Below are 26,612 nucleotides of genomic sequence, written 5' to 3'. Positions count from 1 at the left end.
GCTCAAAAGAAATCAAAGGATGCAGTGGCCAGTTCCCCTCTAATGTCTCCCTCGTTATGTGCTGTTTTCTGCTTCAAAAGCATGTATCGCTTACTTACCATTAATTACTGTACCAAGAGAGACCACTCAAAGACAGAACCATGCAGCTCAAACGTGCTGATCGTGGAAGGAGTTTTCACGGAGTTGTTCTGTTGAGTTATTGACAGGAAAGGATGCTTGGCAAGGGAGGTGATGAAAAATGTGTAGTGTAGGGTATTGATCTTCCAGGGGAAGGTGGAAATAAAGTCCCACATTTGACCCAACACACATACAGAAAAAGATGGTGCCTCCTGAGCTGTACTTGATGTAGCACGATTTCTATCACCTCTTCATCAAAGTAAGGGTTTCCATTTCTCCTGTTGCAAGGCTTAATGTTCACTTTAAACTTCAGCACCTGGAAATATGAACAGATCCAGGTGCAGTGCATTTGAGAAGCACCCTTCCTAATCCTAGGTCAGATGGAGGGTCAGAGAGGAAAGTTGATCCTAAATGTGAAACATTTTCACATTAAAATCACTTACAGGGAAAGGAAGAACGAGTAGCGCTTCACAATTTAAACAGATTAAATCTGGGATGGGGATCCACCTCCTTATTCTAACATGATTCTTTCCTACGTAAGCAGATCAAAGTACCAGTTTAGCAGGGATTGGTGAGCAGATTATGTAATTGGTATTTGAGTTTTGCACCACTCATCGTAATACAAAAACAATATACTGCCGATGCCAAGTCTTGCAGCCAAGTTGAATTTGCTAAACTTTTAAAAGGTAACATTGGCAAAAGATAAAAAGTGTTCAAAATCAGTACTAATCAACAAAAGATCCTCTCCATGCCTCGTGAGCAGCGTGCTACTGTTACCAGCTTTTGATGCGCCCATTTTTTTTGCTCCATGGCAGATAATTTTGAAAGCCATCTGTTCACACCTCCATTCAGCTATGTCGTTTCTTTTTAAAAAATGAGATTCACACATTCGGAATTATTTCACTTTCTGCATGAGGTACCATTGATCTTTGTAATGTTAATCCAATATCATGTGTTTTATTTTAGGTTGTGGTAGATTTTTCCCTGGATCTTCATCACAAACCAATCCTAAATGCAGCTTGCTGCCGCTGCAAACCAGATGTGCTTTAAATTGCCCAATATCTGAGTAAATGTAGCAAGATCCATGGATTAAAAAAGAAAATCAATTCCAATTTACTGTAGACATACAGATAAAGAAGTGGGGATTGCCCTGGGGTTCAAATCAGGGTCAGAGTTGGGCCTGGCCTGTGATAATGGGGGAATGAAACGTGAAAGGGACAGACAGATTGTACTTCCAGAAATTGGGAGGGAGCCTGCAAACACTACCCTCTATTGATGTAGCCATAAAGCACTGAAGTTCCGTTCCTCAAGGATAACAGCAAAAAAACTGCGGATGCTGGAAATCCAAAACAAAAACAGAAATACCTGGAAAATCTCAGCAATTCTGGCAGCATCGGCAGAGAAGAGCAAAGTTGATGTTTCGAGTCCTCATGACCCTTCAACAGAACTAAGTAAAATAGGAAAGGGGTGAAATATAAGCTGGCTTAAGGGGGTGGGGGGGGGGTGTTGTTGAGACAAGCAAGCAGTGATAGGAGGAGATAAACAAAAGATGTCACAGACAAAAGAACAAAGAGGTGTTGAAGGTGGTGATATTATCTAAAAGAATGTGCTAATTAAGAGTGGAGAGCAGGACAAGCAAGGTAGCTCTGGTGGGGGTGGGGTGAAATAAACAATGGGTAGAATACATTTAGAAATAATGGAAATAGATGGGAAAAGAAAAATCTGTATAAATTATTGGAAAAAACAAAAAGGAGGGGGAAGAAATGGAAAGAGGATGGAGATGGAGGAGGGAGTTCAAGATCTAAAATTGTTGAACTCAATATTCAGTCCGGAAGGCTGTAAAGTGCCTAGTTGGAAGATGAGGTGCTGTTCCTCCAGTCTGCGTTGAGCTTCACTGGAACAATACAGCAAGCCAAGGACAGACATGTGGGCAAGAGAGCAGGGTGCAGTGTTAAAATGGCAAGTGACAGGGAGGTCTGGGTAAGGCTTGCGGACAGACCAAAGGTGTTCTGCAAAGCAGTTACCCAGTCTGTGTTTGGTCTTTCCAATGTAGAGGAAACTGTATTGGGAGCAGCGAATGCAGTAGACTAAGTTGAGGGAAGTGCAAGTGAAATGCTGCTTCACTTGAAAGGAATGTTTGGGCCCTTGGATGGTGAGGAGAGAGGAAGTGAAGGGGCAGGTGTTGCATATTCTGTGTTCGCATGGGGAGGTGCTGTAGAAGGGAGTTGAGGAGTAGGGGGTGATGGAGGAGTGGACCAGGGTGTCACGGAGGGAATGACGCCTATGCAATGCCACCAGGGGGTTGAAGGGAAGATATGTTTGGTGGTGGCATCATGCTGGAGTTGGCGGAAATGGCGGAGGATGATCCTTTGAATGCGGATGCTGCTGGGGTGATAAGTGAGGACAAGGGGGACCTCATCATGTTTCTGGGAGGGGGGAGAAGGCGTGAGGGTGAATGCGCGGGAGATGGGCCGGACACAGTTGAGGGCCCTGTCAACGACCGTGGGTGGAAAACCTCGGTTAAGGAAGAAGGAGGACATGTCAGAGGAACTGTTTTTGAAGGTAGCATCATCAGATCAGATGCAATGGGGGTGAAGGAACTGAGAGAATGGGATGGAGTCCTTGCAGAAAGCGGGGTGTGAGAAGCTGTAGTCAAGGTAGCTGTGGGAGTCGGTAGGCTTGTAATGGATATTGGTGGACAGTCTATCACCAGAAATTGAGACAGAGAGGTCAAGGTAGGAAACATTTCACTTGCACTTCCCTCAACTTAGTCTACTGCATTCGTTGCTCCCAATGCGGTTTCCTCTACATTGGAAAGACCAAACACAGACTGGGTAACCCCTTTGCAGAACACCTTTGGTCTGTCAGCAAGCCTTACCCAGACCTCCCTGTCACTTGCCATTTTAACACTGCACCCTGCTCTCTTGCCCACATGTCTGTCCTTGGTTTGCTGTATTGTTCCAGTGAAGCTCAACGCAAACTGGAGGAACAGCACCTCATCTTCCAACTAGGCACTTTACAGCCTTCCGGACTGAATATTGAATTCAACAATTTTAGATCTTGAACTCCCTCCTCCATCCCCATCCTCTTTCCATTTCTTCCCCCTCCTTTTTGTTTTTTCCAATAATTTATACAGATTTTTCTTTTCCCATCTATTTCCATTATTTCTAAATGTATTCCACCCATTGTTTATTTCACCCCACCCCCACCAGAGCTACCTTGCTTGTCCTGCTCTCCACTCTTAATTAGCACATTCTTTTGGATAATATCACCACCTTCAACACCTCTTTGTTCTTTTGTCTGTGACATCTTTTGTTTATCTCCTCCTATCACTGCTTGCTTGTCTCAACAACACCCCCCCCACCCCCTTAAACCAGCTTATATTTCACCCCTTTCCCATTATACTTAGTTCTATTGAAGGGTCATGAGGACTCGAAATGTCAACTTTGCTCTTCTCCGCCGATGCTGCCTGACCTGCTGAGTATTTCCAGGTATTTCTGTTTGTGTTTTCCATTCCTCAATGTCCCTCTCCCAGCCTACTTCAACAGCAGAATTCCATGATGGGTGCGATCCTGGTGTAATGATTGAGATTGCACATCAATGGATTTTCTCACCTCCTTTCTTGATTGTTTATTTTAAATGAGGACTCAGATGAGCTTTACAGATAAACTGCATGTATGTGATAAGGAAATGGTTGTGAAATAAATGAAATATTACAATATCTAACTAGGAAAAGCAGAGATATTGATTCTTTGAAATAAAGAAAAATCTGCCCACATGACTGGCCTCCTGATTGAAGTTGTTTGTAGGTTTAGGCAGGCTGGGAGTGCCGAGGTATAACATCTCAGTGCCGAGTCTAATCCTTCCATCAATCCTTCTGTTCAACAATTTCATCGGAGTAACACTAAGTTCCTAGCAGCCTTCTGAGGGCAGCTATAAATGAGTACACTTTCTTTCAGTTGTTTTTGGTTATTGTAAAATAATAGATCTGCACCAGCAAATTGTGATTGTCTTGGGAGTCCTGACTGCAATCTACACAAGAAATTTAAACATGTAGAAAGCTATGTTTAAATTTTTCACATGAATTACAAGCATTGAATTTTTAACAACTGCAAGTGAATCATGAGTTCCGGCAAACTTTCATAATATTGGCTTATCCTGCAGTATTCACAAACCCAGTAGCAATAGATAAATCGGGGTGCAAGATCTTTGTCTCTCCTCACCTACCCGAGATATCCATTTGTACCAAAATACAAACATGGCTAAAAGTGACAAGCTGCCACTGGGGCTTTAGTGAATGGCCAATTGGCTTTAATATATGTTCTCATCTTTCTTATCCCCTTTTCCCTGGATTATTTTATCCTGTAGGATTTGTGTGTTTTATTTTGCTATCTGGTTTGTCTGAGCACCCACAGTATTAATTTAAGCCTTCTATTAAATCTATAAGCCTTATAAATTTTAACAGAAGATTGCTGAAATAACCCGAGTAACCTCTTGCTTCTAGTTGGTTGAAAGAAAATAAATGTCAGAAATGGCCAGCACAGCGCACCAGGAGATCACCAAACTTCAGATAAGGGGGTAGGAGCTCATGATCACTTACATCAGGCTACTGAGTAGTAAGTAAGTGAGCTTGAAGGCCTGTGTATTCTTGTCGATGTGACAAATCCCCTTCCAAATACTCCAACACATTAAGTAAAGTCTTATAGCTCAGCTGATAGTGAAAGAAATTGGGCTTTAATCACTACAATTTGTGTGGTTTTACCTGGTAGTAACCACCTATGAAGTGTAATCATTTCATTTATGGCAATCCTCTACTGTGGCACAAACAATTTCCATGGTAACATTAGTACAATTTGGCAACAAGGCAAGGTAGGCAGTGGAATCATTGAAGCAGAGGTGGTTTTTAATTTTTTTTGAATATGGCATTAAGACTAACCAGAGATATATTTTATTGCTGCAGTGCAAAATTTCAAACATCCCCTCTCTCATGTATATCTGAGTCCCAAGCACCGCAGTATGACAATTATGTATCTAAGTGCCAAATCTTGGATTAAAAAAGTGTCAAAAAGGCAGGGAAACCAGGCAGGTTTCCAGTTGTATCCTCACCATTGTTTACAAGTGATGAAATAACATGTGTCTCTGTTGGAAATGGGGAGAGCAAATCCGAGACTAGTGAAAGATGTGGTGTCAGGGAGCTTTTTCCTACCTGTTTATCTTGATTTTCTCCATTATACTGCTTGATTTTGGCCAGTATAATGGAGCTCTTTGTGTTCGTACCATTAGACAGGTTTCTTGTCCTCATATGTCCTCCATATAAACATAGTGATAAATGAAAGCCAAACCTGATGGAAGGTAATTTGTCCTGACAAGTGGAGAATTTGCTTTGGGACTTAAGGAAAAAATCCAGATAAGTGATAATTTTTACATGAATTGCTACAAAATTAAAGCTCAGTTTGTTTTAAGGCCCTAGTGCCTGGCATGGCAGGCATAGTGAGCATAGAAGCGCAAGCCATGGGCCTAGGTGAAGCTGCCACAGATGTGGGCCTTCACAATTGTAGAAAATGTTCAAATAGTAGATGGAGCCCTGAAACGACACCAATCTTGGAAAAAGTTATCAGGGAAAGCATCATAAACTGTTCACAAATGCCAGCTTACCTTGAAACTGTGAGAAAATGATGGTTCCCATTCGCTCTCCATTTCTAAACACAACTTGCCCCTGTCAACAAAATGACAAAATAGTTTTAAAAAGGGAGAGGATGTCAAAATCTAACAAGGGTCAGGAAGTTAAGAAAAATAAATCCGTCATCCAATATGTTTTAATATGGATTTAATGTATCTCTTATGACCAAAAAATCCCCATATTTTTTCATAAGACACAACATCTCTTCAACACAAACAAGTCCAAAGGAGAATGAATTTATAAGCAATCCAGCAAGCAAGGCAGATTTACAACCAGCAAATTTCAAAACATACGGAATTGAATACGGTTGTGGCGAAATAAATGAGAACATCACTCACATTGTCATGACAATAACTTAAAAGAAAAATCGAGCCAGGTTCACCTTCATGAACTTCAGTGTGGACTTCCTTTGACTGACAATATGATTTGCTTATGCATTACTGCCTACTAGACGAATATGTGAACATACGAACAAGGAGTAGCCGCCGGCCATTCAGCCCCTCAAGCTTGCTCCGCCATTTAATAAAACCGTGGCTGATCTGATAGTAACCTGAAATCTGCATCTTGCCTACCCCCATTAACCTAATCACTGCCTTGCTTACCAATTATCTATCCAGTTCTGCCTTAAAAATATTCAAATACTCTTCTTCCACCAGCTTTTCAGGAAGAGAGTCCCAAAGACTCACAACCCTCTAAATGAAAAAATTCCCCTCATCTATGTTTTAAATGGGCGACCCCATATTTTTAAACATTGACCACTGTTCTAGATTCTCCTTCAAGAGGAAATATCCTCTTCACAACCACCCTGTCAGGACCCTTAAGGATCTTATATGTTTCAATCAAGCCACCTTACTCTTCCAAGCTCCAGCGGATGCAAGCCTAGATGACTTATGGAGAAGAGTATTGGCCCAGATTTTGCATGGTTAATCACTTTGAGGGACAGTACTTACCATTAGTATAGAGTAAGTTGGAAAGCAACTTCTGGGGCAGAATTTTACAGCCCTGTTTCGGCAGGGACGGGGTCATAAAATGTGGCGAGACTTTCTAAACCTCTTTGGCTTCGGCGGGAATGTAAAATCCCCTGCTGTAATATTTCGCCCAGGTGTCTGCACATGTGCTGTAAGAGATATTGTGATCCTCTTTAGGTGTGATGTAGCAGTCCTTGCCAATAGGCTCAGCATTGAAAGGCGTCCAAGGGGTATTGCCTACTAGTGTCTCACTAAAGATTGCAGAAAAAATGAAGTCTGGGATATTTGAATGTAATTACATGTGTAACAGCATGATAACTGATAATTTCTGCCAAACAGCCTCTCTGTCCCTGAAAATTAATTCTACAAGTAAGGTGCTTCATTCCTTCAGAAGTTAATCACTGTTGGAGATTTAAAAAAACATTTTTTTTTCTGACTGTCTCTTTTATCTCTCTCTTAATCTTATGGGTGGAATTATCCCAGATTTGCACTAAATGTGGTAGCGGGCAAGAAAATATAGATGTGTTTCCAGCCGGCCGCAATGGCGGCTTTTCATACCTTTTAATAAGATCAACCCAATCCCACCTCATTAATTAAGCATTCCTGGGAATCACAGCCTTCAATGCCAGGCAGGCTCTCATTTTCCCACCACGCCTTCACCTCGCTGCTTCATCACACTGGGCACCATATTTAAAGTGCAGCTGTGTGCACAACTCTCAGTGCTTCAAGACCAGGACTGTACATGGAAGACATGGCCCCAAAATGCAAGAAAACTGCAGCCCCTTGGTTTAATGACGTGTCCCTCAAGCGCCTTTTGAATGCAGTGGAAGCCTGCCGTGATGTCCTCTACCCCCACCCAGATGAAGATCAGCAAAAGTCTCCATCCTAGTATGGGGGGCAGTGATCAGTGCCAATGCACTGCAAAAGAGGACAGCTACCCAGTGCCGTTACAGGATGAATGGTCTCATCCGTTCTGCCAGGCTAAGTCAACACCTCAGCACTCGCAGTTCACACACTCACAAACCCATTACACATCCACAGGGATCTCAAACCTCAAGGGACAACACCACTAATGCTCACACACACCCTCGCATCTCCATTGGGCCCATCTCCTCTCGAGCTCGCGTCTTCATCCCAACCATGGCTCCGCTCACCACACAAACATTCCATGTGTCCTGCTCAAATTCTTTCAATCTGTTTTCATGCAGGAGAAGCTGGCTCACAACAGCAGGGAGAGGTCCCAGGCTGGGGGTGGAGTGGCCCATATTAGGTTCCTCACTCACTTCAAGGAGCGTGCTATCGCGCTGACTGGTGAGGGTGTGGACTGTGCCTGTGGCGACAGTGAGGTCGGCTGTCAACAACCACATGAGGATCCTGCATCACATCATCCCTCTAACAGTGCAACTGTGAGAGCTCCCTCTCCTGCTTTTGAGTCTGCTGCCATGCACTAATTATCTCTACTTTGGTTCACGGGGAGCTCTGCCAAGTGACCGACAACCTCAGCCAGTCAATCCCTCAGCTCCATCCAGGTCCTCACCTCCAGTGAAGAGGACACCTCCTCCATTGAGGAGCTGGAAATAATAGCCTGGAAGATCCATCACAGTGCTTACCCACACCCTGCACCAGCGCAGAGACACACACCTTGGTGGGACCTAGATCTAGAGCAGGCTTGGGTTCAGAATCTGGTGGCACTGCACAGATACATGTCCACAGGAGGAGAAGGCAGGTTCAGCCAACCTTGTTGGCACTCGGAGGACTGCTAGGGAAGAGGTACCTGTGAGGTCCAAGTCAGATGACGAGCCTTTGGATTCAACCTTCCAACTCATCCTGGAGAGTCAACAGAAGGCAGGGGAACATCACGCAGAGCTGTTGGAAGCCCTCAACAGACTGGCACACCAGTCGGAGGAGTGCGTCCGCCTGCCCACTGATAAAGTGTTGCCCACATGTGTGCATAAGGAGCTTTCCATAGGGAGGTTGGCAGATGCCATGGAGACCCTGGTCCAGCAGAATGCAGAGATGCACACAGACCTGCATTCCATTGCAAGAGTCATGGGTAAGTTCCTGCAGTGGCAACGCGAGAGGGAGGGGCACCTCGATGTCCCCCCAGGTGCTCTTTCCCCTCAAGGAGTCAGGCCAGGGCCCTCGGGCACCCAAAGGGAGGGAGAGCAGCAGCTGGACACCCCTGGATCAGCAACTCAGGAATCTCAGAGGCTGTCCTCTCCCTCTGAGTCACCTTTGTTGTAACCCCCTCAACCTCGTACTCTGTCACCACAGAGGGAGAAGCTGGCCCACAGGACAGCCAAATGATGCAGTGGCCCCCAAGACCTCAGTTCTCCAGAGGCAGGGCCAACCATTGCTTAGGCTGACTCTACCCCTGCTGTGAATGTCAGGGCAGCGCCTAGAAGTCTAAAGCGTTCAAAAGTTAAGACATTCTGAGCACAGTTGGTTGCAATGGATAAACACATTTTGTCACTTTACACTCTGAAAATATGTTCACTTTCACTGAATAATGTGTAATAGTATCTCTCAGCTTCTGTTACAGGCTTCGTTAGTCGTTCCCCTTCCCTCCATATACTAGCAGTTCAGCTGCACCCAACCAGCCCAAGGGTGTTTCTGGAGGGGGTGTGTGTGTGTGTGTGTGTGAATATACGTGTGTGTGTGTGTGTGTGTGTGTGTGTGTGTGTGTGTGTGTGTGTGTGTGTGTGTGTGTGTGTGTGTGGCGCGCCTTTCGGAGCCTGGTGCAAGCACTCTCCACACACACTCTTCGTTACTGCACAACACTCATCTCAATGTCCTGAGCATTTTCACTGCTGCCTGCTGGGGTTCACTTTCAGTTGTCTATCTGAGCTGACCTGCATCTCCACCCACTCACTGATCACAATCCCATGTAGCACTTGATCTCGCCCACCACGACTCTCATTTCACTTTCAACGTAGAAAGCATGGTGTGTCTAACATTTTTCTTCAGGTCCCCTGCCCTTTCCCCTCCCCCAGTCACCCATTTTCCCCCCATCACTGTTGACCGCGCCCCCCAACCCCCTGCCACCCCTGGCATTACCTTCCACCTCCCCACTATCGCCTACCAGCCACAACCCTTTTCTTTCGGGGATGTCCAGGTGAATGTGCACATTCCCTTCCATCCAGAAAATCCCACCTCCACCCACATTAAACTCATGACCTCCTTCCCATCCCCAGGATCCATGTCTGCCTCCGAGTCCCCACCAACCCCTCTCACCATCCCTTCTACCGATAGCATTGCACCCTCCTCCTCCCCCTCCCACTCGACCACCTCACCCTGCCATCGGTCATTCTCACTATTCCTTCCCACCACACTCACGTGTTTGCTCCCTAGGAGGTGGTCATGGATTCAACAGAGCCCTCCCTCGCATGTTAACCTGGACATTTCCCCCCCCGACTCCTTCCACTCTTGGAGCTCCTTCCCGTCTCTTCACTCACCCACTGGACTCTCCACCCTTACTTCTTCCACCACTCTTACTCGTTCCCCTCTCTGGACTCCTTCCTCCGCCCTTACTTCTTCTGTCAGCCTTACTCCTTCCCCTCTCTGGAATCCTTTCTCCACCCTTACTCCTTCCCTTCGCTGTACTCCTTCCTTCCCCCCGGACTCCTTCCCCTCTCTGGACCCCTTTCTCCCCCTGGACTCCTTCCTCTCTCTGGATCTTTCCTCCCACTGGTGCCCTTCCTCCCTGTCCCGACCTCACCCTCTCCAACACCTTCGTTCCACCCCTTCCAACCTTAGTCCTGACACCTTTGCTCCCCCCGCACACCCTCACCCTGCTGACGCCTTCGTTCCCCCCTCCCCAACCTCGCGCTCCCCAGCCGACACATCTTCTTCTCCAGTCTTACCAGGACCTCCCCCTCTCAGCACCCAGTACATTTTCCTCTCCTAAACACAGCTGAACCTTCCTCTACTCCCCCTCGATGATCATCTATTATTAGCAGACTCTCAACGGTGGCTTTCCAACTTCCATGAGCTGCTTCGCAGCAGAGCCATGTCCACGAGAATCCACCCAGCATGCCAAGGATGTTCCTCCAGGATCCCGTTACTGTTGGGCTCCAGCATCTTCTGCTCCTCGGATGTCCGCAATGTGAGGAAGGCCCTGGCAGTAAGTCCTGACTCCTACATGTCACACTTGTCGATATATGCTCTGCACCGGCGTGTTTTCCAGCTGATGTGCTTGGATGATCCAGCGTGGGAGGATGATTCCAACAAGCTGGGCATATAATGATATGCAGATGTATATCAATGAAGTTCCCGATGTCCAACAGCTGGAAATGCGGCCTGCCATTGATGGGCAGAGAAGTAGATGATTGCAATTTTTGGCCTTCTTGCCATATTGTCTGCTCACGTCACTAAACACACCCGACACCAGTGGGCATGGAAAATTCCACCCTCTTAGTCTCTCCAATCTTTATTCCACTTTGTGTACATGATTTAAATCGAATTTACACTTCCTGTTTTACACATCTTAATTTGTAAGTAGGTGAGGTTTGAGTGAGTTACAATCTCCCATATGATTCCCAGTTCAGATTCTTCAACCTACTTTATTTGTTGCCTGCTAATAGACACCACTGGTGTCCTCTGGAGGGCATCACACTGAATCAGCTGCCAGATTAGAGTCAGGCTCTACTCTAAGGGCAGAATTCTCCCCCTGTCGGGGGGCAAGTTCAGGAGTAGGCGCATAGAGACACGCCTCCGATTGGTGCCCCCAATTGGTGCCGCGCCGCCATTTTACGTGCACAGGCCAATTAAGGCCCGCCCAGCGTGACGTCGGCCAGGAAGCGCCATGCGCTCCCTTGCGGACGGGAGGGATTCCCTGAGCTAAGAGTGCGCTCTTTCGCGTGCATGTGCGTGAAAGAGCGCACTCATCTCCCTGACACTAAGTGCTGCCTCAGGGAGATCGGCTTCATGTTGAAAAATGTTAAAAATAGAAAAAAAAAATCCTTGACATGTCCCCTCAATGTGACACTGTCACATGGGCATGTCCATCACCTTTAGTTACACTTTCATTAAAATTTTAAAACCTGCATGACACCTCACCTGCCCGTGGATGAGATTTCATGCTTTATCCAATGCCCGCCAGGGCTCCCGGTCTGCCTGCCAACCTTAAGGTATTAATAACGTTAATCATTTGTCAATGCACTCAATAGGCCATTGACAGGTCGGCGGGCACACAGCTGATTCGGCTGAGCCCCCACCAACCTGAAAATTGAAATGAGGCGGGGTGACGTCGGGAGTTCCACCCGAAGTAATCCCACATCATTTTATGATTCAGCGAGCGGAGACACCCCGGCTCACCAACAGGGAAATCCTGGCCTATAGCTCACAAAAAAACATTGTTGACAGTTGTCAGCAAGGTGAATGTTGAGAATTGTTCCTTTGTCAGAGACTCAAAAATCTGGGTCAATATTGAGTTTTGAATATGTGGACTCAAGCAGAAAAACAAATAAAAGAAACAAGGCATCAAGAGTTGAAGAAACCCTGAAATGATAACATGCCCAACAAAAACCTTGGGCCCACTGTCATCCCATTTTGATTCTATTCCCCGAATTGCCTCCTCCTGTTTCCACCACCAGACCCCATCCTCATACCTAACCCGGCAGCTGGCTCAGCGTGAGACAAACAATAAAAATGACACAGTTGCCAGACTGCCAGGGCCACTATATTTCTGTCTAATTGCCACCAGTGTGAAAACTGACTTAAATACATAAAAATCACATTGGCCTTTGATTTTAATGGAGGTGGAGCTGTGATAAGTACTGTTTAACTGTTTTCATCCATGTATCGGCGAAGTACTTGAAAAATCTCAAAAATCATATCGTGGAATGATTAATAGTGTGAGTCACTTACTCCATAACTTCCTCTTTCTTTAATACTAATAAAGGGCCTTTATGCTGTAGATGTGGGGTTACAACTGTGTAAGTCCCCAGGAAAGTCTGGGTTTGTAAACTAAATATGACTAAAATTTCAGGCCAGGTTGATGAATAATGTAGAATTTTTGTGAAGTTTTCTATTCTACTGTTATAACTTTATGAAAGATTGGTGGAAACCATATACAAATGGCTTAAATTCCCTTTTACTGAATCTCCTTGTACTAAAAGAGCACTGCAACGGCATAGCATCATAGTTGAGGCAATTCTCATTCACCTTTGTAAGATGTCCACCACAAATCACTGATTAACAGCTAGGAGTGGGAAAACTAGCTGATTCTTCCTCAACTCAAATGAAATACTGCAGATAGTGGGAATTTAAATTAAAACTGAAATGATAGAAACATTCAGCAGTTCAGGCAGAATTTGTGCAGTGAGAAACAGAGATAACATTCATTGACCTGATTCATTCCACTTAGCTACTCGACCTGCTGAGTATTTTGAGTGCTTTCTGATTAGTCCCCTCAATTGTGCCCTAACACTGTTCTGACTAAGGTCAGCTAGTTTTGCACAGAGCAGGGATCAAACCTTTGAACTTACTGACCTAGAATATTGTGGACTGCATTTTTACTTGAAAAGTGTCTGTAAGTTAAATATAGTGACCAAGAGTTGTGGAAAATAAAGAGTAAATGAAGGTGTCAGGTCAATAGTAACTCAGAAGAGAAAAAGTTGGTGGAAATGGAACAACAGCTTTGTACAATTTTACCTGCAAAATGATACACTGGATATGTGTCTGTTTGTATTAGTTATAGTTTGTGGTACTTAATACTGATATTAATAAATACAGTGGCTGTCAAAAGGGTATAAATGAGCTTTTACATTCTCCAATAAATACAAGTAAACAGTGCAATGCCAACAACAGGCACTTGTACTCTTTTTTATTGAAGTGTTGTCATTGTTATGCAAGCAATATCATAATCACTTTGTACAATCCCCCAAACAAGAAATGGGATGAACGGCCAATGAATCTTTTCTTGACAGTTTTGGTTGACAGGTATGCAGCTTTGCCATGCAACCTTTTATAGCAGCCTGAACAGGAAATGGGGGGGTGGCTTCAATTTAACATCTCTTCTGGAAGATGGTACTGGCATTAATGCAGCATTCAGCTTAAAATATATTTTGGAGTGAAGTTCACACAAACAGCCATCTGTCTCGGAGATGAGTGTTACCAACCAGTCCAAGCAGACAATTCTTAAAATAGTGGACAAAAGAATTTCATATAAGAAATGTGGCAAGGCTGGTTTAAACCCCTAAATTTCAAAGACAGTTGAGAATTATTCACATTAGTTTGAGGTCCTGATTGCCCTACCAGTTGGAAGTAATGTGTGTTTCTAGAGTAGCTGAAATAAAATATTTAGTTAAATAGCTTTTTATTTAGCCCAAGTCTTTGAAAGTATATAGTTTCTACTCTAGGAATGGATGGTTAATTCATAATTTACTTGGTGCATTAGTCACTTGACACATTAACCTAATAGGATCCAAACCTGTGGGGAAATCATTATCAGTTAAAATAACAGCATGGATCTAGCTTTAGCTTCATTAAAGTGTCAGAGATTGTCTCAATGTAAATACAGAGAAAGAACATGAAGACTTGTACACATAGGGCATAATTTTCCATTTTGGACGGGGGAGAGCGGGTGTGGGCGCGGCTAGGCGCAGACCCGATTGGCGCCCACGATCAGGCCTGTGATGCCATTTTACGCGGGTGGACCAATTAAGGCCTGTCTAGGGTATTTACTGACTCCCGTGGATAGCGGGATTGGATGGGTGGCGGCGAGCGTGCACAGACCGCCGGGTCCAATGGTGACCCGGCAGTCCGTTTAAATGAAGGCCTGGCAGCCTCCTGTAGGCTGGTGACAATGGCCAACTCAAGGGTGCCTCACAGGGGGTCGGCTGAGCAAGCCAGGCTGGAGGGAAGGGCAGAGGAGAAGGGCAGGCTGCAGCGTAGGCCAGCAGGGGGGGCCAATGTGCCCCTTGCTTTTCAGATGACTGCCTTGCTGCCTTCCTCGAGGAGGTGGCAGCACAGCGGGAGGTGTTGGTCCCCCAGGATGGGAGGATGAGGCCCCCCGAATGTCAAAACGTGCCTGGGAGGAGATGGCGGAGGTGGTGACTCCTGTGACATGGTGCAGCGCACCTGGATCCAGTGCCGTAAGCGCTTCAATGATTTGTTGCGCTCTGGAAGGGTGAGTATCATGTAGGCATTGGGCATTTAACCCAGCAGATGGCCTTAGCTTTCAGGCCACCCCCCAAGTCTTACTGTCGTGACTGCATTGAATCCTGTAGGGCATTTTTCCTACGCTGGGTGGGCAAGCAGATAGTGCCAATGCTTACATCAGCCTGAGTGGTTCATGAGGAGATGGGTTCTCCCCCGCACTATGTGTTGCTCTTAGTCGCACATAACTAGTCTGGGGGCAACCTGCAGGAGATGCAGCTAAGTGCATACTCAGAATTCCAACACATGGTGATGGTGGAAGGGGAGCCTCAAGGTGTCGTGGCCAAGAACCATCTGCTGCCATCGATGCTGCACATAGTTGCGCTTCCTTGCCACGGGAGCAAAGACCATGTAGTTCTTAAAGTGATGTATGCAGCATGTATCCAAGGTGGCTGTTGTGGGGATTGGAAGCAGGTGTATTACCTTTGTGTGAATGATCAGCAGTAGCGTGGAGAGGAGGCACTGGAGGCCTGATATGGCCCACTGTGGTTGGGGTGCGGCGTGCGCGTGCAAAGTCCATGTGCAAATTGCCGCAATGAATGGTGTTCTCTCTTTCTCAGGAGAAGAATGCTCATAATGCCTCAGAGAGTGCAAGGACTGGAGGCAGCCAGGCTCACCTCCTCATGTCAAGCCACTTCGAGCATGAGGCCCTTGAACTTGAGAGGCGCCATGCATGCAGGTCAACTGGTGTCAGTGAGGCTGGGGCGGAACGGCTAGGTATTTGAGGCCAACAGTGAAATCTGCAATGTCCTCCCAACATCCATAGCACTGATGATTGTAAAATTTATTATTGTTGCAACATTGCTCGGTCACAGAATGATAGAGTCAGGTGTGGATCACAGAAAAAGATCCTTTGGTCCTTCAAGGATGCCCGGGTCAAACACGTTCCTAACTATTCTAATCCCATTTTCCAGCACTAGGCACATAGCCTTGTATGCCATGGCATCACAAGTGCACATCCAAATACTTATTACATGTTAGGAGGGTTTCTGCGACTATCATCCTTTCAGGCAGTGCGTTCCAGATTCCCACCATCCTCTGTGTGCAGAAGTTGCTCATCACATCCCCTGTAAACCTCATGCCCCTTACTTTAAATCTCTGCCCCCTGGTTATTGATCCCTCCATGAAGGGGAAAAGTTCCTTTCTGTTGACCCTATCTATGCTGCTCATAAGTTTATAAACCTCAATCGTGTCCCCCTCAATCTCCTCTGCTCCAGGGGAAATAACCCCAGTCTATACTATCTCTCCTCATAAGTGAAACTCTCCAGGTCAGCCAACATCCTGGTAAACGACCTCTGCACTCTCTCCACTGCAATCACATCCCTCCCATAAAGCGCATTTCAGAATTGTATGCAGAACTATAGCTGTGGCCTAGGCAGTATTTTCTGCACTTGGAACATTGCCTCCCTGCTCCTATTCTATGCCTCGGCTAATAAAGGCAAGTATGGCATATGCATTCTTAAACACCTTATGTACCTGTACCGCTACCTTAAGGGACCTGTCGACATGCACACCAAGGTCCCTCTGATCCTTGTTACTTCTCACGGTCCTACCATTCATCATATATTCCCGTGCCTTGTTTCTCCTGGCCAAGTGCATCACCTCACACTTATCCACATAACATTCCATTTGGCAATCATCAATCCATCTATATCCATCTGTAATGTAAGGCTATCCTCCTCCTATTTGCTACCCCACCAATGTTCGTGTCAATTGGTTCTGGAAGGTTGACCGCATAATGAGCCAGGGGGAAAGGGATGAAGTTTGTCACTGTGTGCATGCTAACTGATCCACTGTCCTTGTTGTTAATTTCAGCATCATCAGAGCATGGCCAGCAGGAGGAGCTAAAGATGCCCCCTCTCACACCTGAGGGCCCTCAAGTGTCACCTGCGTCATGCCATTTCTGCGAGGCAGGCACCAGCGCAGATACTAGCATCTCGGTGGGCATTGGAACATCGGCTAGTGTCCTGGGGCACAGAGGTGAGGGCACTCCACATTCGCTGGAGGAGCTAGCAGAGACAGAGAGTACGGATGGTGCCAGCAGTCCGAGGTCTGCAGGGAACCAGGCACATGCTCAGTCGGTGCCTGACGATGTGCCTCTGGAGTCCTCTGTGATGCAGCAGGTGCGGGAAATGCGGCTGGGTGTGTGGGAGCATCAGGGAGTGTTGCATGAGACCATGCTTTGCTTGGTGCCCATGGTGGAGAAGTCCACGCAGAGCATCAGTGATGCAATGAGCATCATGGCAGAGCATCATGCTTCCTCTATGGAGAAGTGGTGACTCTCATGGAGAGGAGCCTCCAGGAGAACAATCAGGTCCTCCTGAGGTTACGCTTGAACCAGCAAGCCCTCACAGCAGTGGCCACAGCTGGTCAGTGCCAATGTGGGAGATGGTGTTGGCTTCAAGCTTCCCAGCTCATTGCCCATCCATCCATGGTAAGCAGGGAAATCCGGTGCGACTTCATATCAGCGGATCAGCTGCCTGTCATATCTGCGAGCTCCTCTCAGGGCGCTCCGGATGAGGGCAACAGCTGCTCCACCCCTCTCCCAGTGACTGCTTCATCCGGTGAGGCTGCGACGACTGGGGAGATGCCAGCTGTGGAACTGGCAGATTCTTCCCAGGCAGGCCCAGCACAGGCTCCACGGGCCAGAGGATGACCGCCAAGGTCATCAAGGTCAACAGGACAGCAGAGTCAGCAGGCTCTCTCAGAAGCTATTCCATGCAAAGGGGCGGCACCAAGATGTAGCACCTCAAAACAAAAGCATAAGGCACGTTAGGCACACCACAGGTTTCTCAGTGGTGCTTTTGTGTTGGCCCGTGATTAGGTCCTTATAATTTAATTTTGCTTGCTTACAGTGTTGTTTAGCAATTGGGAGAACATATGATGTTAAAATTAAAAATCAGATGTGTGACCATGACTCATTTGTTCTGCATGTGTATGTTTAAGAGAAATGTCATGAGTGTTTGTTTGGACATCCAAATTTATGTCCAAAGCCCTTAGTTCTTGCTGATGACCTGACAGATTTTGCACTTAGGTGATGAGTATGGATGCGGCAGGCAAGGCTGGTCCTGCTGATCCATTTGTGTGGAGCTAGCTGAAGGTTCGTTGGATTAAAGTCTCCTGGGTGCCCCTGCCTCCTTGGTGTAGTCCCAGGTCAGCGTCTACCCCCTCAGCATTCCCGTGCTTCCTCATCCTCAGAATCAGTGCTGGACTCATCGTGTGCAGCCGCAGACACTGCATCAACATCTTCATCCTACACAGCGTCCCCCCTTTCCAGTGCAAGATTGTGAACAGTGCAGCATCCAACCACTATCTCCAAGACACGATCTGGGGGGTACTGGAGTGCACCTCCTGAGCGGTTCAGGCATCTGAAGTGCATCTTGAGAAGACCAATGGCTCTCTCCACCACAGCCCTTGTGAAGGCGTGGCTCCTGTTGTACCGCTGCTCAGCTTCTGTTCTTGGATGGCGGAGAGGCGTCATGAGCCACCTTTTGAGAGGATAACGCTTGTCACCCAGCAGCCATCCATCCAGCCGAGCTGGAGCACTGAAGAGCCCCGGACCTGGGAGTGTCTGAGGAGGTAGGCATCATGGGAGCTGCCTGGTTATCTTGCACAGGCTTGTAGAATCAGCATCCTGTGGTCACACACTATCTGCATGTTCATGGAGTGGAAGCCCTTCCTGCTGACGAAGGCACCGGGCTCACCTGCTGGCACCTCGATGGCCACATGTGTACAGTCTATTGCACTCTGGACATGGGGGAAGCCAGCAATGGCCACAAAGCCTCTGTCTCGCAGTGTCTGGATTGCCTGGTCCCAGTGGACGTGGATGAAGGTCAATACCCATCTGAACAGAGCATCTGTGATCTGCTTGACACAAGTGTGGACAGCTGATTGGGAGACACAGCAAAGATCACCTATAGAGCCCTGGAAAGAGCCAGAGGCATAGAAGTGGAGGGCAACTGTGAGGTTCAGAGTCGCTGGCATGGGGTGTCCACCCACACAGTTAGGGGAAATCTCAGGGCCAATCACCTAACAGATATTGTTTACTTGACAGTCGGAGCCTCCTTTGGCACTGCACCTCATACATATTGAGGTAGCTGCCTCGCTGCCTGTATACCCCGGCAGCAGGATAGTGGTGTCTTCTGCGACCCCTTCCAACTTGGACAACCTTTCCGTCCTGCATGCCTTGTGCCTGCGCCTGGCCTCCCAAAGGTGGTTCCTCTGGAGGCTGAATGTGCGCTCCTGGCCTCCTCCTTCTAGCCCTCCTTTCCTCCTCAAAGGAGCTGCCTCCAGTGGACATGTCAAATCCCATACCCAGACTAAGGGGAGACTTCTGGAAAGCTGCAGGCCTGCTAAAGATTCCTGACTGCAAAGTGCTGACCTGAAGGTTCAAAGTACACAGAAAGCTGCTGGAATGCATTCTGAACTAATGCAGATCACTCAGGCAAGTTTAAAATACTTTCTCCAATAAATACTCTACAAAGCAGGTTGATACCTCCACTGAGCCCTCTTATCCTGCCCGTGGATGAGATTCATAGAAAAGTCTCTTACCCATCTGCCCGTTGCGCCTGTGCGCTGACCCAAAGATTGCACGGGCACCTGAAAATCGCCATCAATTGACAAATAAAGGGCCCTAACGTGCCTGTTAATTAACGATGAAGAATATTGTGATGGTGCGCGGTGACGCCGGGACACTCGCCCGCCCCCCCCCGCACATCAAACTGAAAATTCTGCCCATAGGGCAGAATCTTACCCTTGTCGGGTGGGCTCGGTGGGGGTGGTTGAGAAGCCAACTGCTGCCCATGATCGAGGCTGGAAGGCAATTTCGCACTGGTGGGCCAACTGAGGCCCACCCAGCGTGAAAGGCGAGTGGCAGTGCCCAGCACTGTCTGTGCGGGCAGGGGGAGCAGGGCAAGTGGGACGAGCGCAAACTTTGCGACTGCACACTTGAGAATCTCCCCAAGGCACAGAGCCTCAGGGAGATGGAGAGTTTTAAAAAAATATATAGAAATTAAAAATGTTATAAAACATGTCCCCTCATGTGACTCTGTCGCATTAGCAGGGACATGGTATTAATTAAATTTTAGAATTTTAATTTTATTTTTATTTGCTTTAGCAAACCACATCCCGCCTGTGGATGAGGTTTCCTAAAAAGTGCAAAGGCCGCTTGGCCTTTTTGCTTGCCCGCCAACCGTCAGGTTGGGCGGGCAGTGAAAAACGTCAACACGCATCATTTTGCGCTCGACCAGGTTGGGTGCATGCCCGTCAAGCTAAAAATTTTGCCCAAAGTGGGTGCCTCTTTTTTTTGCAATTTTAACATCAATCAACAAAGACGAAATGGGGCCAATATAGTGTAGCTTCTAAAGAGATGTTATTGAAGCTAATAAAAGCTCTTCCTCACAGAATGAAATATTTTGACATGTGACTGGTTCTGATCACACCATTTTGTTTACTATGTGGCTGAAAAATCTTACGGTCTAAAAGCTATTGGCATGGTCTGGGAATTGTTCCCACAGCTCCAATGTCCTGTTCCACTAAAATAGACTTTCCATTTAGGGCTGTCTCAAGCTGCTGAAATAGTTAAATAGAGATAAAGTCAAAAAAAAAGTGAAAATCTATAACAAAAATGGAAACTGATGTAAATACACGATGTCCATTATCATCTGAAAAGAGGAAAGTCAAGATAATGCTTCAGGTAGAGTCACTTTGTTTGAACCACTGTGAAGAGATATTTAAAATTAGAGAATATAAACTTATTCAAGTGATTGTTGTGATAAAATGCAAATGTTTACCTTAAAGTGGTAGCCGTAGGCTGGGAACTCCAGTTCCCAGGAGGCCTCTGGCCTCCTGTACATACATCAGCTGGAAAATAGTTGCACACATGCAATTCAGGTTTTTTTTTAAATGAGGTTCAGGCCCTCTGCACACATGTGCAGTTATTGTTTTTATGTTCCCTAGGCTGGGTTCCCTAGGTCTGCGCAGAAGGAAAAGAAGCTAAGAAGTGATATGGCGCAAAATGGCAAGTCAGGTGACCTGAACAGGAGGGTGATTATGAGGGTGTCCCTGGGAGCAGGACAAGGAGGACTGGGGGGGAGGGGAGGGAGGGAGAAGGTCCCAAACCCAGGAGTGGGACACAGAGAGGTCCAAGAATAAAGTCCCAGGTAGAGATATAGACAGGGATCAGAAAGATGTCCCAGAAAGATGTCACCGGTAAGGGACAAGGACAGAATTTTCTGGGAGACGAAGACCTAACAATAGATTATTGAAGTCCTTGAATAAGACTACACTAAGAGAGTTAGCAAGCAAATTGCATGTAGAAATAAAAGCAGGATTTCATAAAGATGGTATGATTAAAGTAATTACCCAGTTTTAGAATTAAAAGGAGAGAAACGTGAAACAGGTATACCACGACTAGAGCTAGCAAAAATTCATTTTCAGATGAAGTAGCTTGAGATGGAAAGAGAAAGAGGAATGAAAAATAACATGAATTGGTGAGGAAAAAAGGGAAAGGGAAATGAAATAACTCAAATTAGAAAGAAAGGACTACGAAAAAAAGAGCAAAAGCTTGAACTTGAACTCCAGGGAGAAAAGTTAGTGAAGGGGAAGGCACGTAAGGAAAGAGACAGAGAGCTCCAAAGAGGGAAAGAAGATTGGCAGTATGAATTGTCTAAAGGCAAGTTTATATTAAAGGAAGAAAGAAGCTATAGTGGTTCAGAGGATGAGTTCGAATCAGCTGAGAATTTGATTTAACTAAAAATCTTCATTTAGTGTCTAAGTTCATAGAGAATAGAATTGAAAGACATTTTACATCATTTGAAAAGATAGCTCTGAAGTTGAAGTGGCCAAAAGATGTTTGGGCCTTAATGTTACAAAGTCTCCTGTCAGGATCAATTATGAATGTGTACACTAATCTGTCAGAAAAGCAATCTGCAACCATGTAGTGGTTAAAAGGGCAATACTCAATGCTTATAAGCTTGACCTGAAGCTTATCAGTTAAAGTTAAGACCGTAAGGAAAGAGCCCAATCAGATGTTTGTTGAATTTGCACGTGAAAAAGAAATGCTGTGGGATCAGTGGTTTCAATCACTGAAGTTAGAGAAAAAAAGTTGAGAATGTGAGGGAAATTATGATTATGGAAGAATTCTGAAATAGCATTCCAGTAACCATTAATACTTATTCAGATGAGCCTCAAGGATCAAAGATTTGAGAAGTGATGCTTTTAGCTGATACCTATGATATCTCGCACACAATTACATATGGGGAAATGATCATATGAGAATCAACAAGGAAATTGGAAGAATGGAAAATCTGGTGATGGAAAGAGTATTAGTTCTAGGGAACAGACAGAAGGATGTCAAAATAATAAAGATGATAGGCTAGAATCTGTAAGTAATGTAAAGATAATAGTATGCTTCCATTGCCATTAAATTGGAACACGGAAACTAGCTGCTGGAAATTAAATGGGGGAACCCATTGCAGTAGTGGGAATGCTTAAGCAATCCTCAAAAAAGGCTGTACCAGAAAAGGAAATGGGTTTTAAAACTGTAGCAGTGGTATAGCTGAAACATGTTCCCCCAGGACCTACTAGAAAGGGGGATGTGGCTCAGGATAGTCAAGAAAATTCTTTCTTGACTACTGCCAGAGGGAGTCTGGATACCGGATGTTCAGCATGCTTTGTCTTAAAGGGAGAAGCATTCACTTACTCCTCCAACAAAATAAGTAAAGAAATTAAATTTTTCAGAGACATTGGGGCAAATCAGTCAGTGATGGTGGCTGATGATGCAACTTGTGTTCCAGATAGTTAGATGAAGAAAAAGGTATTAAAAGGAGATATTCGTGGAATTTATTAACCTGTTCCTTTGTGTCAAGTCAATTTACAAAGCGACTTATTAAACGGAATGGTGGGAATTATTCCTAGGTCACCTGTTGAAGGAGTAGATTTTATTCTGGAAAAAGATATGATGAGAAGTATAGGATCAACTGAAGTGCATGCAGAATTGTGAATTAAGAATTGTCACTGGAAAGGACTGAAACCGCAAAATAGTCTGGGATGGTCAATGACCGGAGATACTGATTTACAAGTGCTTGCCAGTGTTGACACACAGGGGATGGCAGCCAGAATCCAGGCAAGTGGATGGTTTGAAAAGACCAGTTAAAACCTGCATAGAAGTGCAGTGATATGATTCATAAATTATGTAAAAGAGTTGAAATGTTGGAATAAGCAAGAAAAATCCAGAGTGGCTAAGTGGTTGATGTTGCTGGAAGAGAATTTGCAATTTATCACACTTTTTCCTTGGAAGAAAGGAAGCTTTACAGTGAAGGTTTCTTTACAATGGCTAAACATTTTCTTTATAATAACTTAAAATCACAAACTTCTAAGAGCAAAAAAAGAACACAAATGTTGAGTTATGCTAATTCCATGATGCTTAAATTCTGCTAATATTACTTGTTACATACATTGGCTTCTGTTTTGATTAAACCTTTGTAATATGGCATGTAGTTATATAACAAATTGAAAAGTTTATTTGATTGGTAAGTGATAAGCTATTTGTCAGAAGTTTGTGATTTTAAATTATTGTAAAGAAAATGTTAAGCCATTGTAAAGAAACCTTTACTATAGTGAAGATTTCTTTCTTCCAAGGAAAGATGTGATAAACTGAAAATACCTTAAATTGGTAATCGGAGGCTGGGAACTCCAGATCCCAGTGGGCCTCAGGTCACCTACGCGTGCGCTGGACGGGAAATGGTCACACATGCGCAGTTAATATTGTTACATTCTCGAGGCCGGGAACTGCCACTGCGCGCCTGCGCACAAGGAAAAGAAGCAAAGCGAAAAGACGCAAAATGGCATGTCAGGTGACCTAAACAGGAGCACCATCTGGAGGAAGGTATCCCAGGGAGCAGGACACAGGAAGGGGGCAGGGATAAGGTTCCAAACCAGGCAGTGGGACAGAAAGAGGTTCCAGAAGAAAGTTCCAGGCAGGAACAAAGACAGAGATCGGAAAGGGATCCCAGAAGGCAGTCACAGGTAAGGGACAAGGACAAAGATTAGAAACAGATCATATTAAGTAAAGTTGAGAGAAAGAGGCAGAGCAATAGGCTCTAAATTAGAGAGGGAGAGCTGCAAGGAGCAGACTTAAATCAATGTGGGCTTGATAGAAGCTCTGAAGATCCAAGGAGGCAGCTGAAGGTTGGTGACTCTATGCTGCTGGTCATAGATGCCAAAGGTACCCTTTTGGAGCAGTGGTTTGCTTGGCACAGCTGAGGATCTGGTATTGTGCTTGAAAGGTGAAGTTTGAGTGTACTCGGAGATCCAAAGGAAAGGAATCTCGGAAGGCGAGATTGAAACCCTGGAGGTGGATCCTAGTTGAAGCCTTCCAAGTGGCAGCAACATTTGGAGAGAATTCCAAGACAAATTCTTCATATCTGGAGGTTGGAAACCCTCTTGAGAAAGGCAGAGTTTCAGCAATATTTGTTGGCTCATAAAGCGACAAATACCTGGGTGGGTTGTTGAGAAATCCATGGAATTGGCTTTGGTTACATTTGTAATTTATTTTGGAGTGTGGTGTGTCTGATCACAGTTCATCTGCTAATTCACATGTACTACATACTTATCCTGAATATTGGAGTATAAGATAGATACTGTAAATTGTTTTATCTTTCTGAATTTGTATGTGTCTGTAAAGATATTGGTGGGGTAAAAGAATAGTGTGATTGAATCATTTTCTTGTGTTAGTATTGAGATCTTTCCTACATTTTTGTCTGGTGTAATATAGTTCATTTTCCCTGTTTAGTAAGTGCTTTATTTTTGTGTTAAAAGTTCATTAGTAGACTCCTGTGAATTTGTTCAGTAGCTTTTGTCCACAGTTTGTAAAAGAAACATAAAAAGTTTGGATCAGTCAAGGCCATGTTTCACTCTGGGATCTGACTTGTCCAGTATTAAAATCAGTAATTAATCATAATCTTGTGCACAACAGAATTGTCACTAATGAAGAAAATTAGACTGCCAATGGTATGCTTAAAGCTTGAAACTTATGCTGTACTAAGAGAAATAAAACAGAAAATGCTGGAAAAACTCAGCAGGTCTGGCAGTATCTGTTGAGAGAGAAACAGAATTAACGGTTCTAGTCCGTATGACTCTTCTTTACAGAATGCGGAAGAGAAATGGAACATACCTTGAGACACCAAACGCAATGCCACACTTTCTATTCATGAGAAGAGTGGAAAAATACTGACTGCTTTGAGGCTAACACACTGTGATAGAACCTGACATTGAAGTCTAGCAATCCACTCTCATTAATTACAAGAAAGGTCCAAGCAAGAAAACTCTAAATGCACTAAGATCCACCTGAACTAAAATCCAACAGACTTCTAGGCGGTGCACCAATGACTATTGGTTACAGGCAATTCTAGAGGCATTTATGCAGAGATCAAAAAAGCAACAGGTCCTTCAGCAAAGAAAATGGCACCATTGAAAAGAAAGTCAGGAGAGGTCATCACAGACTGCAATAGACATTTGGAGAGATGGGTGGAACACTACCTTGTAGTCCAGAGAGAACATGGTCACCGAGGAAATTCTAGACACCATAGAAAGCCTTCCTATCATGGCAGAGCTGGATATTGAACCCACAGTGGAGAAACTTAACAAAGCTATTGACTCATTTGCCATTCCCAAAGCTCCAGGTGATGATGCTATACTGCCTGAACTCATCAAGCACAGGAAACGGACACCACTGTATGAACCTCTCTATCTCTCCTGGAGGGATATGCCCGATGCAAAGATTATGACCCTGTACAAAAGCAAAGGTAATGAAACAACAATCAAGGCAAAGCATCATGGAAAATTTTTTGTCCATTTTGCCCTTGTGAGACTGCTAATCCTGGCTAAATACATTCACCCTGAATCCCAGTCTGCTTTCAGAACTGGAAGATCTGCAATTGACATGATCTTAGTCCGGCAGCTGGAAGAGAAATGCCGTGACCAAAGGAGACCACTATATATTGCCTTCATTAATCCCACCAACATATTTGACCATGTGAGCAGAGGCTGTCTATTTAAGCTGCTGAGAAAAATTGGAAGCCCTCTGAAGCTGCTCATTGTGATCTCCACTTTCCATGACATTATGATGGGTAAGGTCAGCTGTGGTGGGCCATCATGAGGACCCTAGAGATCTACAATTGGGTCAAACAGGTTTGTTTTATGAAGTATTCTTTTCACTTTGCTGCTGTCATATGTCTTCAGGTCATCTACAGAGAGTGTCTACTTACATACCAGAACTGATGGAAAGCTGTTCAACCCTTGCATGTCTGAGATTCAAGACAAAGATCTGCCAAGTCCTCATCAGAGAGTTGCTCTACGCTGAAGATGTCGCACTAACATTCCATACTGAGAAACATCAGCAGTGGCAAATGGACAGACTTTCTCACGCCTGTGAAGAGTTTAGTTTAACATCAGAAAGACATATGTCATGGTGCATGTCATAAAGCTATTAATGTATATATTTTGGAAAATATTTTTTCTTTAATAAAGTAGAAATTTACTCTGTGGGTATGTCTTAATTGGATTAAAGACAGCTAGTCTGGGTGCTTTGATTTGCTAGTTTGAAATGTAAATAGAAAGCTGGCATGCATTTGCATTTTTTGAATAGAGCATTCAAGTAGTGGGATGAAAATGCCCACTCCAGCTAC

General features: G+C 45.1%; 1 protein-coding gene across 1 annotated transcript in view; it reads right to left on the bottom strand.

The window, feature by feature from the left end:
* The window catches only part of gabbr2 (gamma-aminobutyric acid (GABA) B receptor, 2), a 969,806-nt gene that overhangs the window by 242,566 nt on the left and 700,628 nt on the right, over nt 1-26,612 (bottom strand). Inside the window, exon 8 of the mRNA XM_041183971.1 lies at nt 5,773-5,833. Coding sequence (XP_041039905.1) covers nt 5,773-5,833 — 61 coding nt within the window. The remainder of the gene's footprint in view (nt 1-5,772; nt 5,834-26,612) is intronic.

Source organism: Carcharodon carcharias, chromosome 3 (genome assembly GCF_017639515.1).
Source record: "Carcharodon carcharias isolate sCarCar2 chromosome 3, sCarCar2.pri, whole genome shotgun sequence".
Taxonomy (NCBI): Eukaryota; Metazoa; Chordata; class Chondrichthyes; order Lamniformes; family Lamnidae; genus Carcharodon; species Carcharodon carcharias.
The sequence above is the reverse complement of the archived record's forward strand: the minus strand, read 5'-3'. Positions and strand labels throughout refer to the sequence as shown.